The 14290-nt window shown below is 44.5% G+C and overlaps 1 protein-coding gene across 2 annotated transcripts in view; it reads right to left on the bottom strand.

The window, feature by feature from the left end:
- Window positions 1-14290, bottom strand: part of LOC120048044 (TBC1 domain family member 9B-like) — a 56967-nt gene that overhangs the window by 31542 nt on the left and 11135 nt on the right. For both annotated transcript variants that reach the window (XM_038993724.1, XM_038993725.1), the window contains exons 3-9: window positions 10922-11040; window positions 9756-9984; window positions 5773-6031; window positions 5223-5430; window positions 4673-4837; window positions 987-1157; window positions 284-434 (exon numbers count right to left, since the gene is read on the bottom strand). In XM_038993724.1, the coding sequence (XP_038849652.1) occupies window positions 284-434; window positions 987-1157; window positions 4673-4837; window positions 5223-5430; window positions 5773-6031; window positions 9756-9984; window positions 10922-11040 (1302 nt within the window). The remainder of the gene's footprint in view (window positions 1-283; window positions 435-986; window positions 1158-4672; window positions 4838-5222; window positions 5431-5772; window positions 6032-9755; window positions 9985-10921; window positions 11041-14290) is intronic.

Below are 14290 nucleotides of genomic sequence, written 5' to 3'. Positions count from 1 at the left end.
ACCCCACTGAGTTGCTGCTAAAAACATCCCAAAGACATGGTGTGTCTGCTACAGTTCAAGTGGCCTAGTGGTTAAAGCTAGAGGCTCATATGTAGACCTAGACTCTGCACAGCCAAAGCAGAAGTTGAGAATAACTTTCATCAGATTCAGCACAAGTTAAGAAACATTGAGTGCAATTACTGTGGTGGAGCGGGTCAAGAGTTTCAAGTTCCTTGGTGTCCACATCACCAATGAACTATTATTAGTACAAACTAGAGGTCATATGGTACAAACAAATGTCAACCTGAGAAGAGCAGCCACAGCTCCCCTCGGAGGCTCTCAGGGATCCCATTGAGCACCAGCTCTCTGGTCTTGGAGGTACGATACATACACACACCCCTGCCAAACTCAAGGAAGTGGATGTTCCACGACTCCTCCTTCATCTTCTCCTTTGTCTGAGGAGGAAAAAGAAAGGGGGGGGGGGGGAGTCAGTATATCAGTATGACCTAACAAAAATGTAATTGAGCTAAAGGGGTGTTTTAACGATATAACGACCAGAATGCTGTACGTCCACGGTGGCTATGCTCCTTTGGCACCATGAGAAAAGCAAACAAAGACGTACTACTAAGAGTCAGTGATCCAACAATCCCTTGCGTTTGGGAACCTAAAGCTGAGCTAGATAGCTGAGCTAGATGAATGAACAGATGGTGGCCTTCAAGCTTGCCTATGCACACATTTGGTTAAGATAGTATTTCCTCTAGTGTAATGTTAACCCTGAGGACCAGAACCATAGACACAGCATACATTAGCCTACACTCTAAAGCATCCAACTGTCTACATCATTAGGTAGGGACAATAAAATACTGTTTAGAAAGGATCACTTCAGCTTAAAAACAGATGATGACCACACTGAAGTAATAAAACCCTATAGAAAGTGTGTAGGATATTCTAAAAGCATAAGACAGTCCAAGCCGTTGACGTGGGTCTGGGAGTGGGGTTGAACTCACAGCTTTGGGTCCGTGTTCCTCTGGGGCGTCCTTCTGGTAGATGTGGAGCAGGCCCTGAGTGGCTGTTGGCAGGCTGGGGCTGTAGTGGCGCCTCTGGGACGGTTCCCCTGCTGCACCAGTGGGTGTGGGGAGGCTGGAGGAGAGAGGGGTGGTACTAGGGCTGGGAGAACCCTGGGGAGAAGGAGGAGATCGGGGATTTAAAGGGGTGTTAGGAGAGAAAGAATATAAGGATATTTTGATATGTGTAACCAACTAATGCATTCAGAGAAATCATTCTGCCAAAAGTATGAACACAAATGAGTGATTACAGCATATTATTGTTATGTAGAAAGTAGCATAAAAATCACTGTATACATCAAAAAGCCCTATTATCCATCACAATTGCGATCTCGTTCACGACAGAACGTGACTGACAGTTCAAAGTAGGCTTGGGCGGTATACTGTTTATAACATATACCGGGGTATTTGGAAAAAGACACAGGATGGTTTTTAAATAACATCAATACCGTTGAAACTATTTCTTTGAAGTTTTTCAATAAATCAATAAATATTTGTAGCTACTTTTTAACTTCTCTAGGGTAGGGGGCACTATTTTCACCTCCGGATGAAAAGCGTGCCCAAAGTAAACTGCCTGCTACTCAGGCCCAGAAGCTAGGATATGCATATAATTGGTAGATTTGGATAGAAACCACTCTAAAGTTTCCAAAAGTGTTAAAATAATGTCTGTGAGTATAACAGAACTGATTTGGCAGGCGAAAACCTGAGAAAAATCCATCCAGGAAGTAGGATTTTTTTTACTTTTTGTAGTTTTCTATTCAATGCCATTACAGTATCCTTTTCTATTCAATGCCATTACAGTATCCATTGACTTATGACTCAAATTGCAGTTCCTATGCCTTCCACTAGATGTCAACAGTCTTTAGAAATTGTTTCAGGCTTGTATTCTGAAAAATTAGGGAGTAAGACCAGTCTGAATGACTGGACCCTAAAGTGTCACAGAGCTTTTTCATGAGCAATCCCAAGAGCGCGCCTTTCTTGTTTACCTTTTATATTGACGACGTTATGGTCCGGTTGAAATATTATAGATTATTTAGGCTAAAAACAACCTGAGGATTGAATATAAACATCGTTTGACATGTTTCTGTGAACTTTACGGATACAATTTGATTTTTTTGTCTGCCTGTTGTGACTGCGTTTGAGCCTGTGGATTACTGAAGACAACATGCGAACAAAACTGAGGTTTTTGGATATAAAGAGACTTTATCGAACAAAACAAACATTTATTGAGTAAATTACCGTAATTGCTGGACTATTAAGCGCACCTGAATATAAGCCGTACCCACTGAATGTTTTTAAAATATGTATTTTGTACATAAATAAACCGCACATGTCTATAAGCCGCAAGTGCCTACCGGTACATTGAAACAAATGAACTTTACACCGCCTTTAAACGAAACACGGCTTGTAACAAAAATAAATAGGCTTTTAAACCAAACACGGCTTGTAACAAAAATAAATAGGCTTTAACGAAACACGGCTTGTAACAAAAATAAAAAAAATAGCAGTAAACAGTAGCCTACCAAGAAAGTCAAACTTCATTGCGGTGGAGATTGTTTTGGCTTTCAGTCGGATCTGCACAGTTGAAACACCTCGGCCATCTGCTCTCTGTGTGTTGACCCAGTCTTCAAGCTCATTTTCTAGTTCGGGCCATCTGCTTTTCTTCTCTGAAAGCTTTTGTTGTCTTTTTGCACTGAGTCAGTTCCTCACGCTGCTGTTTCCAACATCTTATCATCGACTCATTAAGGCCAAGCTCCCGTGCAGCCAGATCGATCGCCTTCAACTTGAAAGCTGCATCATATGCATTTCTCCGTGTCTTTGCCATGATGAGGGTGACAAAATGACTACCGTAATCAGAATGATGGGAAGTTTGAGCGCGCTCGATTTACGTCACATTATGTGATGGTGCTCAGTTTTTTGGCGGTGTGAATCTTGTGGAAAAAAAAAAAATCATAAATTAGCCGCGTCATTGTATAAACCTCGAGGTTCATAGCGTGGGAAAAAAGTAGCGGCTTACAGTCCGGAAATTACGGTAATGTCTTCTGAGTGCAACCATATGAAGATCATCAAAAGTAAGTGAATCATTTTATCTCTATTTCTGACTTGCGTAACTCTTCTACTTGGCTGGTTACTGTTTGTAATGATTTGTCTGCTGGGCGCTGTTCTCAGATAATCGCATGGTATGCTTTCGCCGTAAAGCCTTTTTGAAATCTGACACCGTGGTTGGATTCACAAGAAGTTCATCTTTAAACCTATGTTTAACAGTTGTATGTTTTCTGAATTTTTATAATCAGTATTTCTGTTTTTGAATTTGGCTCTCTGCAATTTCACTGGATGTTGGTCAGGTGGGACGCTACCGTCTCACGTACCCGAGAGAGGTTTTAAGAAAATACCTGCAGTCAACTTGTGCAATAGGTTAGGAGATAAAAAACATTGCGTTCTTCGTGTCACCTGTCACATTATTATGAAGGTTACGGTAGTCCCCAGTCACGCGGTGTTTGTTTACAAGCACACAACAAGAGACCGGAGCTTTTTGAGTCACTCACTGTTGTGCAGCACACGCCAGGTGATCTAGTTACAGTATGGAACTCACAACTAAATGTTTGCCAGCTAGATATCTTATAACTATTCAATTAACCGTCTAACATGTGCTAAATGCTCTGCAGTTGTACATATGGTTTGCTAATTTAGTAGCTAGTTTAGTAACTATCTATTCTTGCAAAATCAAGCATTCATTTGGTAACAGCAGAAAATCCTCTCCTGGACCAAGAACCTTGCTGGCTAATATTTGTTTTGTGCGTGCAGCAAACTGTGTAGCATTTTTTGGTTACTTGTATAGTTTAGGTATGTGCTCATTAGCATTTAGGTAGCATTCTCTATGGGCTTTAACATGTACTTGTTAGCATTGGCTTTGAAAACAGCGCCCCTTGTGCATTACCAAACATCCCGGTATGGCACAAAGTTGGCATGAAGGTAAAGCCTGTCGTGGAAAATTGCGAGATTATGTTATAGTGCTTGAAAGATTATATTATAATCTTTGTATTGCATTAGAATGGTTGTTTTATTCGACAGAATAGAATCTGTCGACTATTGTGTGTTCAGTGTTCCACTGAGGATGGGCCTCTATGAGATAGCACTGACAGAGGAGATTTACGATGTCTTTGGCCAATAAAGCCTAAAGAGCATTCCAGATAGTGAGGTAATGTTTTTGTACTATGAAGTACCAGGAACGAGATTAGAACCTCGTCTTAGAGACCAAACTGAACGATAATTTATAGCTAATGCTATCTGGCTATGGGATACTCCTTTCTCAAGTAAAAGGCCTTTTGTGAAGAGTTCCTATTATCTGTGGTTTGTCATGTCGACTAGGGGGGTGTATCTTGGCTATAAAAGATCTTGGTATTCTTTTATAGGGACTCTCAGAATTCATTATAGACACTGAATTGATCTGAGAGTCACAGGGCTATGGTGAAGCTCATATTATTAAATATGAAATTTAAGTACTCTGACTGGTGTGTGGTTTGTAACTCTCCTCATTTAGTAATACAGGAAATTGCTACGACAAGCCTAGCCCAAGCCTAGCTCAAAGGGTAGACCCAAACAGCACACCTCCCCTCTGATTGGCTCACCGAATGGCCACTTTCAGGGGTGCGCTGCAGGAAGTCGGAGATGCGCTGAACCAGGAAGTCGCGGTCCTTGAGGTTGGCGAAGAGGAAGGTCATCTTGTTCTTGGTGCTGATGGACACGGGGCAGGGCAAGACGCTGCTGCTGTCTGCCTTCTCCACAATGGACACCTAGAGAGCAGGATGGAGGGAAGGGAGGAGAGACAGAGAAGGGTAGAAGAGAAAGATGGCGTGGAAGGAGGAGAGAGAAGGAGAGATAAACATAGGGGGGGTGAGAGAGGGAGGGGAAGAGAGCAAGAGAGCGAAGGAAAGATAACTAATGTACAACTTTAAGAACATTAGGCACATCCCACAATGAGGGTATGTTACGTCCCCCATGAAAAACAGAAAGACAGATACAGGGTAAGAAAGTGAGAGTGAAAGAGAGAAAATTCAAATGAGAGAATAGGAAAGAGGGATGCAGGATATATGGAAAAGAGGGGGAAAGAGAAAGAAAGGAGGCAGGAAACAAAAGAAAGAGGGCTCGTGCTTTGCGTTGGGTTGTGTGTGTAGGCACCTCTCTAAGGGGGATGATGAGCTGACAGAGGTCCTCCTCACGGCTGCAGAAGCAGATGTAGTTGTTGGAGACAAACAGCTGGCCCACAATGTGCATCTTGGCAAAGGGAGTCCACAGCGTGCAGTCTGTGTGTCCGTCCAGGCGCTCGTCCTGGGTCAGGCGGAACAGCGCCCGGTAACGTTCGTTCTTGGCCCGTGCGTCCAGGTCCCTGTAGTTGACATCCAGTAGTGAGTGGAAGAGAGTAAATTAGCAAAATGAAGAAAAACTACAGATACAGTAAATATATACACTAAAAATATGAATACTGTCTAGAACTATACCCCCAAAAGTGATGTATTGGTGAGATACAGAAACGAACCACTACATTGAGGACCTTTATTAGCTAAATCAGGTGTGTTCGGACCTGAATTGTCTACACCTGTTCTCTATAGAGTTAAAAGACACGTTCTTGGAAGTACCACTTCATTTCAGTGAAAACAGTTGTTTGAAATGCCACATTTTTTAATGGTCAGAAAAAAACAGGACATTCCTTACTCTTGAACCCTCCTACCTCTTCAGTGCCGAGACATTCTTGAGCGTCTTGCAGGCCTTGGGCAGCGAGTGGTCGGCGGCGAAGCCCTCGTTGTCCAGCAGCTGGCGCATGGCGATGGTGGCCAGCTGCTCCATGAGCTTGAAGGTGTCGTTAACATTGAGGAACATGGAGAAGTAGTGCTCCGTGTGCCGCGTGCTCACCCGCACACTCTCCGGGAACAGCAGCGTGGCGTTCTTCTCCAGGCGGGTGACCTCCGTCCACTGCACCACCAGGGTCACTATATGGAGTGTGGGGGAGATCATTTAGCAGACGCTTTCACAGAAATATTTTACTTTGCCCAGAAAATAGGGTGAGAGACAGAGGGAGATAGAGCATAGAAAAAGAGAGATAGAGACAGGAAGAGAAGAGAGCGAGAGAGAGCAAAGGAAGGAGTCCTTGGGGGCAGGGAGCAGGGAGAGATAGAAGGTGTTCAGTAGAGGGGCAGAAACAGTAGGAGGAAGAAAGAGAGGTAGATTTCATAGAATGCTATCTTAGAGGATTGAATTAGTACAGAATTGTCAAGTGGGTTGGTGCTGCAACATTGAAGTGGGGCTATTCACTATGAGTCAATCACATTCCTCAACATACACGCTAACACACCTCATTCTCTTTTTCTGGAATCTCATATGATCACTGCCCACATACAGTGCATTGCTTTCATTCTCAGACACACATGCATGCACACACCAGGGTTTCCGTTAAGATTTTAATTTACCAGACATCCATATGAATTGGGTGTGTAACGCATTAGGGCGTACACCCACAGTGCTCAAAATCACATTTATATTATTGTAATTCATCTTAACAGCATAGAAATTAGCCTGTAATGTTCTTATACCAACATGACAGGTTTTATTGAAAAGCAAAACATTGCCTGTTGCTTCTTCTTCCCTGCTATAAATCATAAAATAATAATAATGTTTTGCTTAGATGCCTACATAGTAATACATTTGCAAACAACATGTCCTATAGGCTATTTGTATGACAATTTTAATTAATAAAAACACAGCTGTTTTCAAATACAATCTAGGCTTCTCTAATTTAATTTAGCCTAGGCATGAACATTTTAATTAGACCTAATAAATAAAACATGGCTGTTTACGAACACCAGGGCCGGTCATGGCTAGAAGGGATCCAGCAGTCAGATTTGACTTTTCGTAGCAGGTCAGGAGAATTAACATTCAGGTTAGGAAAATTAGGTTAAGAAAATGGTTAGCTACATTTGACAAAAGCTGGATCTCTTCTTGCCATGACTGGCCCGGCCCACCCAACTCCCGCTGCGATTTAGCATTGATAACAACTCGGTTTCCTAGTATAGGCAGTTGGCTGCCTAGTGATTGCAACATTGTAACAGTCCGATGTGAAAAGTTGGCAATGATGTTTCATTTCCAAGTGCTACTGAATAAGCTGAACTGAAATGCACCAATTGTGCATGATACACATCATTACTGTACTCTATCAATCCATTCCAAACCTTAATACTATACATGACATGGGCGGCATATGTTGATCTTGCCTAGGGCTGAGGTAGAACTGCTAGTAACGGGCCTGACGAACACAATTTGCCTATAATTTACATCAGCCTCGTTACTTTATCCTCAAGAAGGCGCGATCTTGAGGCTGTCTATACTCTGTTTTGGAGAAAGAACCCCCTCTCGGCCAGCACACTGGAAACAGGTATAATCAACACAGACTTCACAAATTTTGCCCAGTCAGGGTAGACCTGGCTGAAGTCCCTTATGAGGACCTTGCATCTTTTGCCCGAGTAAAATTTTTATTAAGGCACACCCAACACTAATTTCCAAGCAGCTTTAAGGATTTATTATCCTACGAAGTATATTTGCCTATGAAGTTTGAGCACATCATCTGGTATTTCCACCAATTAATACAAAGCATTATTTAGCAATGGATTTTTTTGTTGTTGATAATTTGGCTGGCAACAATTTTAACACACACATATTACACACACACGTTTGGGGTTAATTAGAAATGTCCTTGTTTTTGAATGAAAAGCAAATGTTTTGTCCATTAAAATAACATCAAATTGATCAGAAATACAGTGTAGACATTGTTAATGTTGTAAATGACTATTGTAGCTGGAAATGGTAGATTTTTTATGGAATATCTACATAGGCATACAGAGGCCGTTATCAGCAACCATCACTCCTGTGTTCCAATGGAACGTTGTGTTAGCTAATCCAAGTTTATCATTTTAAAAGGCTAATTGATCATTAGAAAACCCTTTTGCAATTATGTAAGCGCAGCTGAAAACTGTTATTCTGATTAAAGAAGAAATAAAAAACTGGCCTTCTTTAGACTAGTTGAGTAACTGGAGCATCAGCATTTGTGGGTTCGATTACAGGCTCAAAATGGCCACAAACAAAGAACTTTCTTCTGAAACTCGTCAGTCTATTCGTGTGTGTATATAAAAAAAAATGTTGATCATATTACTCCAGTGCTAGCCTCCCTACACTGGCTTCCTGTTAAGACAAGGGCTTATTTCAAGGTTTTACTGCTAACCTACAAAGCATTACATGGGCTTGCTCCTACCTATCTTTCCGATTTGGTCTTGCCGTACATACCTACACGTACGCTACGGTCACAAGACGCAGGCCTCCTAATTGTCCCTAGAATTTCTAAGCAAACACCTGGAGGCAGGGCTTTCTCCTATAGAGCTCAATTTTTATGGAATGGTCTGCCTACCCATGTGAGAGACGCAGACTTGGTCTCAACCTTTAAGTCTTTATTGAAGACTCATCTCTTCAGTAGGTCCTATGATTGAGTGTAGTCTGGCCCAGGAGTGTGAAGGTGAACGGAAAGGCACTGGATCAACGAACCACCCTTGCTGTCTCTGCCTGGCCGGTTCCCCTCTCTCCACTGGGATTCTCTGCCTCTCACCCTATTACAGGGGCTGAGTCACTGGCTTACTGGTGCTCTTCCATGCCGTCCCTAGGAGGGGTGCGTCACTTGAGTGGGTTGAGTCGCTGACGTGGTCTTCCTGTCTGGGTTGGCGCCCCCCCTTGGGTTGTGCCGTGGCGGAGATCTTTGTGGGCTATACTCGGCCTTGTCTCAGGATGGTAAGTTGGTGGTTGAAGATATCACTCTAGTGGTGCGGGGGCTGTGCTTTGGCAAAGTGGGCGGGGTTATATCCTGCCTTTTTGGCCCTGTCCGGGGGTATCATCGGATGGGGCCACAGTGTCTCCTGACCCCTCCTGTCTCAGCCTCCAGTATTTATGCTGCAGTAGTTTGTGTCGGGGGGCTAGGGTCAGTCTGTTATATCTGGAGTATTTATCCTGTCTTATCCGGTGTCCTGTGTGAATTTAAGTATGCTCTCTCTAATTCTCTCTCTCAGAGGACCTGAGCCATAGGACCATGCCTCAGGACTACCTGGCATGATGACTCCTTGCTGTCTCCAGTCCACCTGGCCGTGCTGCTGCTCCAGTTTCAACTGTTCTGCCTGTGGCTATGGAACCCTGACCTGTTCCAGACCTGCTGTTTTCAACTCTCTAGAGACAGCAGGAGCGGTAGAGATACTCTCAATGATCAGCTATGAAAAGCCAACTGACATTTACTCCTGAGGTGCTGACTTGCTGCACCCTCGACAACTACTGTGATTATTATTATTTGACCATGCTGGTCATTTATGAACATTTGAACATCTTGGCCATGTTCTGTTATAATCTCCACCCGGCACAGCCAGAAGAGGACTGGCCACCCCTCATAGCCTGGTTCCTCTCTAGGTTTCTTCCTAGGTTTTGGCCTTTCTAGGGAGTTTTTCCTAGCCACCGTGCTTCTACACCTGCATTGCTTGCTGTTTGGGGTTTTAGGCTGGGTTTCTGTACAGCACTTTGAGATATCAGCTGATGTAAGAAAGGCTATATAAATACATTTGATATATATCTTTTTTTAATCTTTTTTTTACCCGGCATTTACAGCTAACGGAAACCCTGCTCCACACCCACCTTCTTTCCCCAGGAGGAGAGAGTAGAAGCAGAGGTGGTTGACGCTGAGGTAGACCCAGCCCTGCCGGGGCACACGGCCCTTCCAGTAGCTACAGGAGTAGTAGTTGACCAGCTTCTCCTCGCCGGGCATGCCAAACAGCTTCCTCATCTTCAGCTCAGCCTCACGGAACTTGCCAGAGTCCTCATCCTCCAGGGCAGCCTTGCTCTTGTTCTCCTCGGCGATGATGCCCTAGATAGAAAGAGTAGAGGAGGGAGTTAGGTTCTGTTACAATATATATAGACAGAGAGAAATTGTATCATTTATGCTGCTGCTCTTGTTTTTCATGAGTGGCGCGTGTAGCTTGTTGTTGGCCAATCATAAGTCATCAAAGCAGCAATAGGCTACAGTCAGAGCCTCCATGTATGGCAAATGTTAGGAGATATCTGATCATTGGAAGTTTGAATTAAAATGTATGGGTTGTTGTTTTTGTTTGTAACTGTGTAGAACAAAAAAGCACATGCAGCCTCAATTAGCCTACATGGATAGCTTAACTAGCTTCTCCCGGTTTGAGGCAGTCAAGAGGAGGTACTACACGTAATCATTTTGGATGATAAATAATCTAGCTATGGCAGCTTTTAGTCTACTGTAGGGAAAGTCGGCTTGGTTGGTTGCTGTCTCTCTCTCCCTCCCTCCCTGTTGCTGTGTCACTCGCTCACACTCACAGCAGCCTACACACACAGCACGGCCCCTACTAGAGCGTTACCTATGTCTACCACCTCTCCCTTGCGCTTTATCAGCTCCAGTTATTAAAGTAGCTAAAAATCTACTTTTCTGCTGCTTCCCTCACTAGGATCGGACCGGGACTGGACCAGGTCTATCCAGAACGGGTCTAGTTGTCGACGGATCAATTCGAAATGGATCTCTATATTATAGAAAATCTACGTATGGGTGCGGATGAAAATGACCCAGTATAATTTTGGAACGGGTCCAACTTTTTGGACCTGTAAAGGCCTCTAGTTTAGATTAAAGTGACAATGATGCATAGATCTGCATTTAGTGGAGGAACTGAGTCAGTAGCTTAACGAAGGAGCAACAATTAGCTAGGACATAACAGGGTATGATCATTGAATTCTAATTTGTTCTAATTCTATGAGGTTGAACTATACTTTGTGGCAGCAGTGCCTACCGAGATCTTCCCCTTGACGAAGGTGGTGATATCTTCGTTGTTGTCAAAAATGGAGAGCGTCTGGAGCAGGTTGGTCTCCAGCCACTCCCAATGCTCTGTGATCTCCTTCCGGGAGGAGCCTGGGAAAACACAGTATTTACCCACAACAACACGAAGGTAAAAATCGGGTACAGGTGTGCTTTAGAGGGTACAGGTGTGCTTTAGAGGGTATACAGTGCATTTGGAAAGTATTCAGACCCCTTCCAGTTTTCCACATTCTGTTACGTTACAGCCATTTTTTCAAAAATCACAAAAAAAATGAAGAAATGTTGCTAATTTATTACAAATATAAAACAGCAATACAAAAAAGTATTCAGAATCTTCGCTATGAGACATCCTGTTTCCATTGATCATCCCTGAGATGTTTCTACAACTTGATTGGAGTCCACCTGTGGTAAATTCAGTTGATTGGACATGATTTGGAAAGGCACACACCTGTCTATATAAGGTCCCACAGTTAACAGTGCATGTCAGAGAAAAAACCAAGCAATGAGGTTGAAGGAATTGTCCGTAGAGCTCAGATACAGGATTGTGTTGAGGCACAGATCTGGGGAAGGGTACCAAAAAATGTCTGCAGCATTGAAGGTCCCCAAGAACACAGTGGCCTCCATCATTCTTAAATGGAAGAAGTTTGGAACCACCAAGATTCTTCCTAGAGCTGGCCGCCTGGGCAAACTGAGCAATCGGGGGGAAAAGGCCTTGGTCAGGGAGGTGACCAAGAACCCGATGGTCACTCTGACAGAGCTCCAGAGTTCCTCTGTGGAGATTGGAGAACCTTCCAGAAGGACAACCATCCCTGCAGCACTCTACCAATCAGGCCATCGTGGTAGAGTGGCCAGACGGAAGCCACTCCTCGGTAAAAGGAACATGACAGCCCACTTGGGAGTGGGAGACTAGTCCATAATTGAGGGAAAGATGAACGAAGCAAAGTACTGAGAGATCCTTGATGAAAACCTTCTCCAGAGCGCTCAGGACCTCAGACTGGGGCGGTTCACCTTCCAACAGGACAACGATCACAGCAGCCAAGACAGCCAAGACAACACAGCAATGGCTTCAGGACAAGTCTCTGAATGTCCTTGAGTGGCCCAGCCAGAGCCCAGACTTGAACATCTCTGGAAAGACCTGAAAATAGCTGTGCAGCGACGCTCCCCATCCAACCTGACAGAGCTTGAGAGGATCTGCAGAGAAGAATGGGAGAAACTCCTCAAATACAGGTAAGCCAAGTTTGTTGTGTCATACCCAAGAAGACTCTAGACTGTAATCGCTGCCAAAGGTGCTTCAACAAAGTGCTGAGTAAAGGGTCTGTGATATTTCCGTTTTTTTTAATACATTTGCAAACATTTCTAAAAACCTGTTTTTGCTTTGTCATTAAGGGGTATTGTGTGCATATTGACGAGGGGAAAAAACTATGTCATCCATTTTAGAATAAGGCTGTAACGTAACAAAATGTGGAAAAAGTTAAGAGGTCTGAATACTTTCCGAATGCACTGTAGGTGTGGTTTAGTGGGTGTGGTTTAGTGGGTCTAGGTGTTGTTTAGTCGGTATAGGGTTTGGCCCTAGTTAGGATCCTGGGTCAGTTTAGCATTTCCCCCACTGATGGTTAAGGTTAGCATTAGGGGATCTGTACCTTCAAACTTCAAGCCAGAGTGCTTTAGTGCAGCTAGCATAGGTGAATCTTGATATCGTAAAGCAATGTCGTATCAGAGTCACTAAATCTCAAGTCGAGTCCCAAGCCCTGTGCTCGAGTACAAGTCGAGTCCCTATGGCTGAAGTACGAGTCGAGTCCAAGTTGGAGTCACGAGTCCATCAATTTATAATAGGTCTTATCATGCAATTGTTTCTAGTCACCACCAGATGGCGCCACTCCCACTCCCTCATTTAAAAAACTGTATATACAGTTAAGAACAAATTCTTATTTTACAATGACAGCCTACCCCGGCCAAACCCTCCCCTAACCCGGACGACGCTGGGCCAATTGTGCACTGCCCTATGGGACTCCCGATCACAGCCGGTTGTGATACAGCCCGGGATCGAACCAGGGTCTGTAGTGACGCCTATAGAACTGAGATGCAGTGCCTTAGTCGACTGCGCCACTCGGTAGCCCTAAATATTATTCATCACTACCACAAATTCTACTCAATAGCGTTTCACTACTTATTTACTAAATACATAAATGGTAAGTCGGGCTCTCAGCTACTTTTTTGTAATCGAGTAGTTATTTGCAGAGTGAAAACTAAAGGGAGACTTGTCAGAACCTGACTATGGGATGCAGGGAGGGGGAAGTGGGAGGGTAGAGCAAGATGAAAATTCAAAGACAGACTACTTTTCTATCCACAACGAGAGACAAATAGCTACACTGTTGTGCTATTAAACTCAATACTATTGTTTTCAATTTCGTGAAGAAGTTTCTGTTTCTTAACCAGGCAAAGCTAAATAGCAGGCTGGTGACTGGTGGTTACGGGGAAGCAAGAGAGTGGCTTGTACGATGTGTAGCCTATGATCGGAGGCTGAGCCGGAGCGGAGCCTGCCTGCCCACACTCATCGCTTGCTCCTCCACAACTCACCAGCTAATGTAGGCTGTGTGTGCCGGGTGTGTTGGATCCTTCCCACTGCTAGAGAACAGAACCCTCGCCTCCCGGGTGGCGCAGTGGTCTAGGGCACTGCATCGCAGTGCTAGCTGCGCCACCAGAGTCTCTGGGTTCGCGCCCAGGCTCTGTCGCAGCCGGCCGCGACCGGGAGGTCCGTGGGGCGACGCACAATTGGCATAGCGTCGTCCGGGTTAGGGAGGGTTTGGCCGGTAGGGATATCCTTGTCTCATCGCGCTCCAGCGACTCCTGTGGCGGGCCGGGCGCAGTGCGCGCTAACCAAGGGGGCCAGGTACACGGTGTTTCCTCCGACACATTGGTGCGGCTGGCTTCCGGGTTGGAGGCGCGCTGTGTTAAAGAAGCAGTGCGGCTTGGTTGGGTTGTGCTTCGGAGGACGCATGGCTTTCGACCTTCGTCTCTCCCGAGCCCGTACGGGAGTTGTAGCGATGAGACAAGATAGTAATGACTAGCGATTGGATACCACGAAAATTGGGGAGAAAATGGGATAAAAAAAAAAAAAAGAAAAGAAAAAGAGAACAGAACCCTCGCTGCTCTGCTCATCCAGCGCTGCTAATATTCTGCTCATCATAGTAGTCTATCCAGTCCAAGTGCAAATACAAGTCACAGGGGGCCAGTCCGAGTCACTAATGGTCGAGAAAGTCAGTCCGAGTCACTAATGGTCGAGAAAGTCAGTCCGAGTCACTAATGGTCTAGATGGCGAGTGCGAGTCCTCAATGGTCGAGTA

Source organism: Salvelinus namaycush, chromosome 5 (genome assembly GCF_016432855.1).
Source record: "Salvelinus namaycush isolate Seneca chromosome 5, SaNama_1.0, whole genome shotgun sequence".
Classification (NCBI taxonomy): Eukaryota; Metazoa; Chordata; class Actinopteri; order Salmoniformes; family Salmonidae; genus Salvelinus; species Salvelinus namaycush.
Note: the sequence above shows the minus strand (reverse complement) of the source record. Positions and strands in the feature narration are given on the sequence as shown.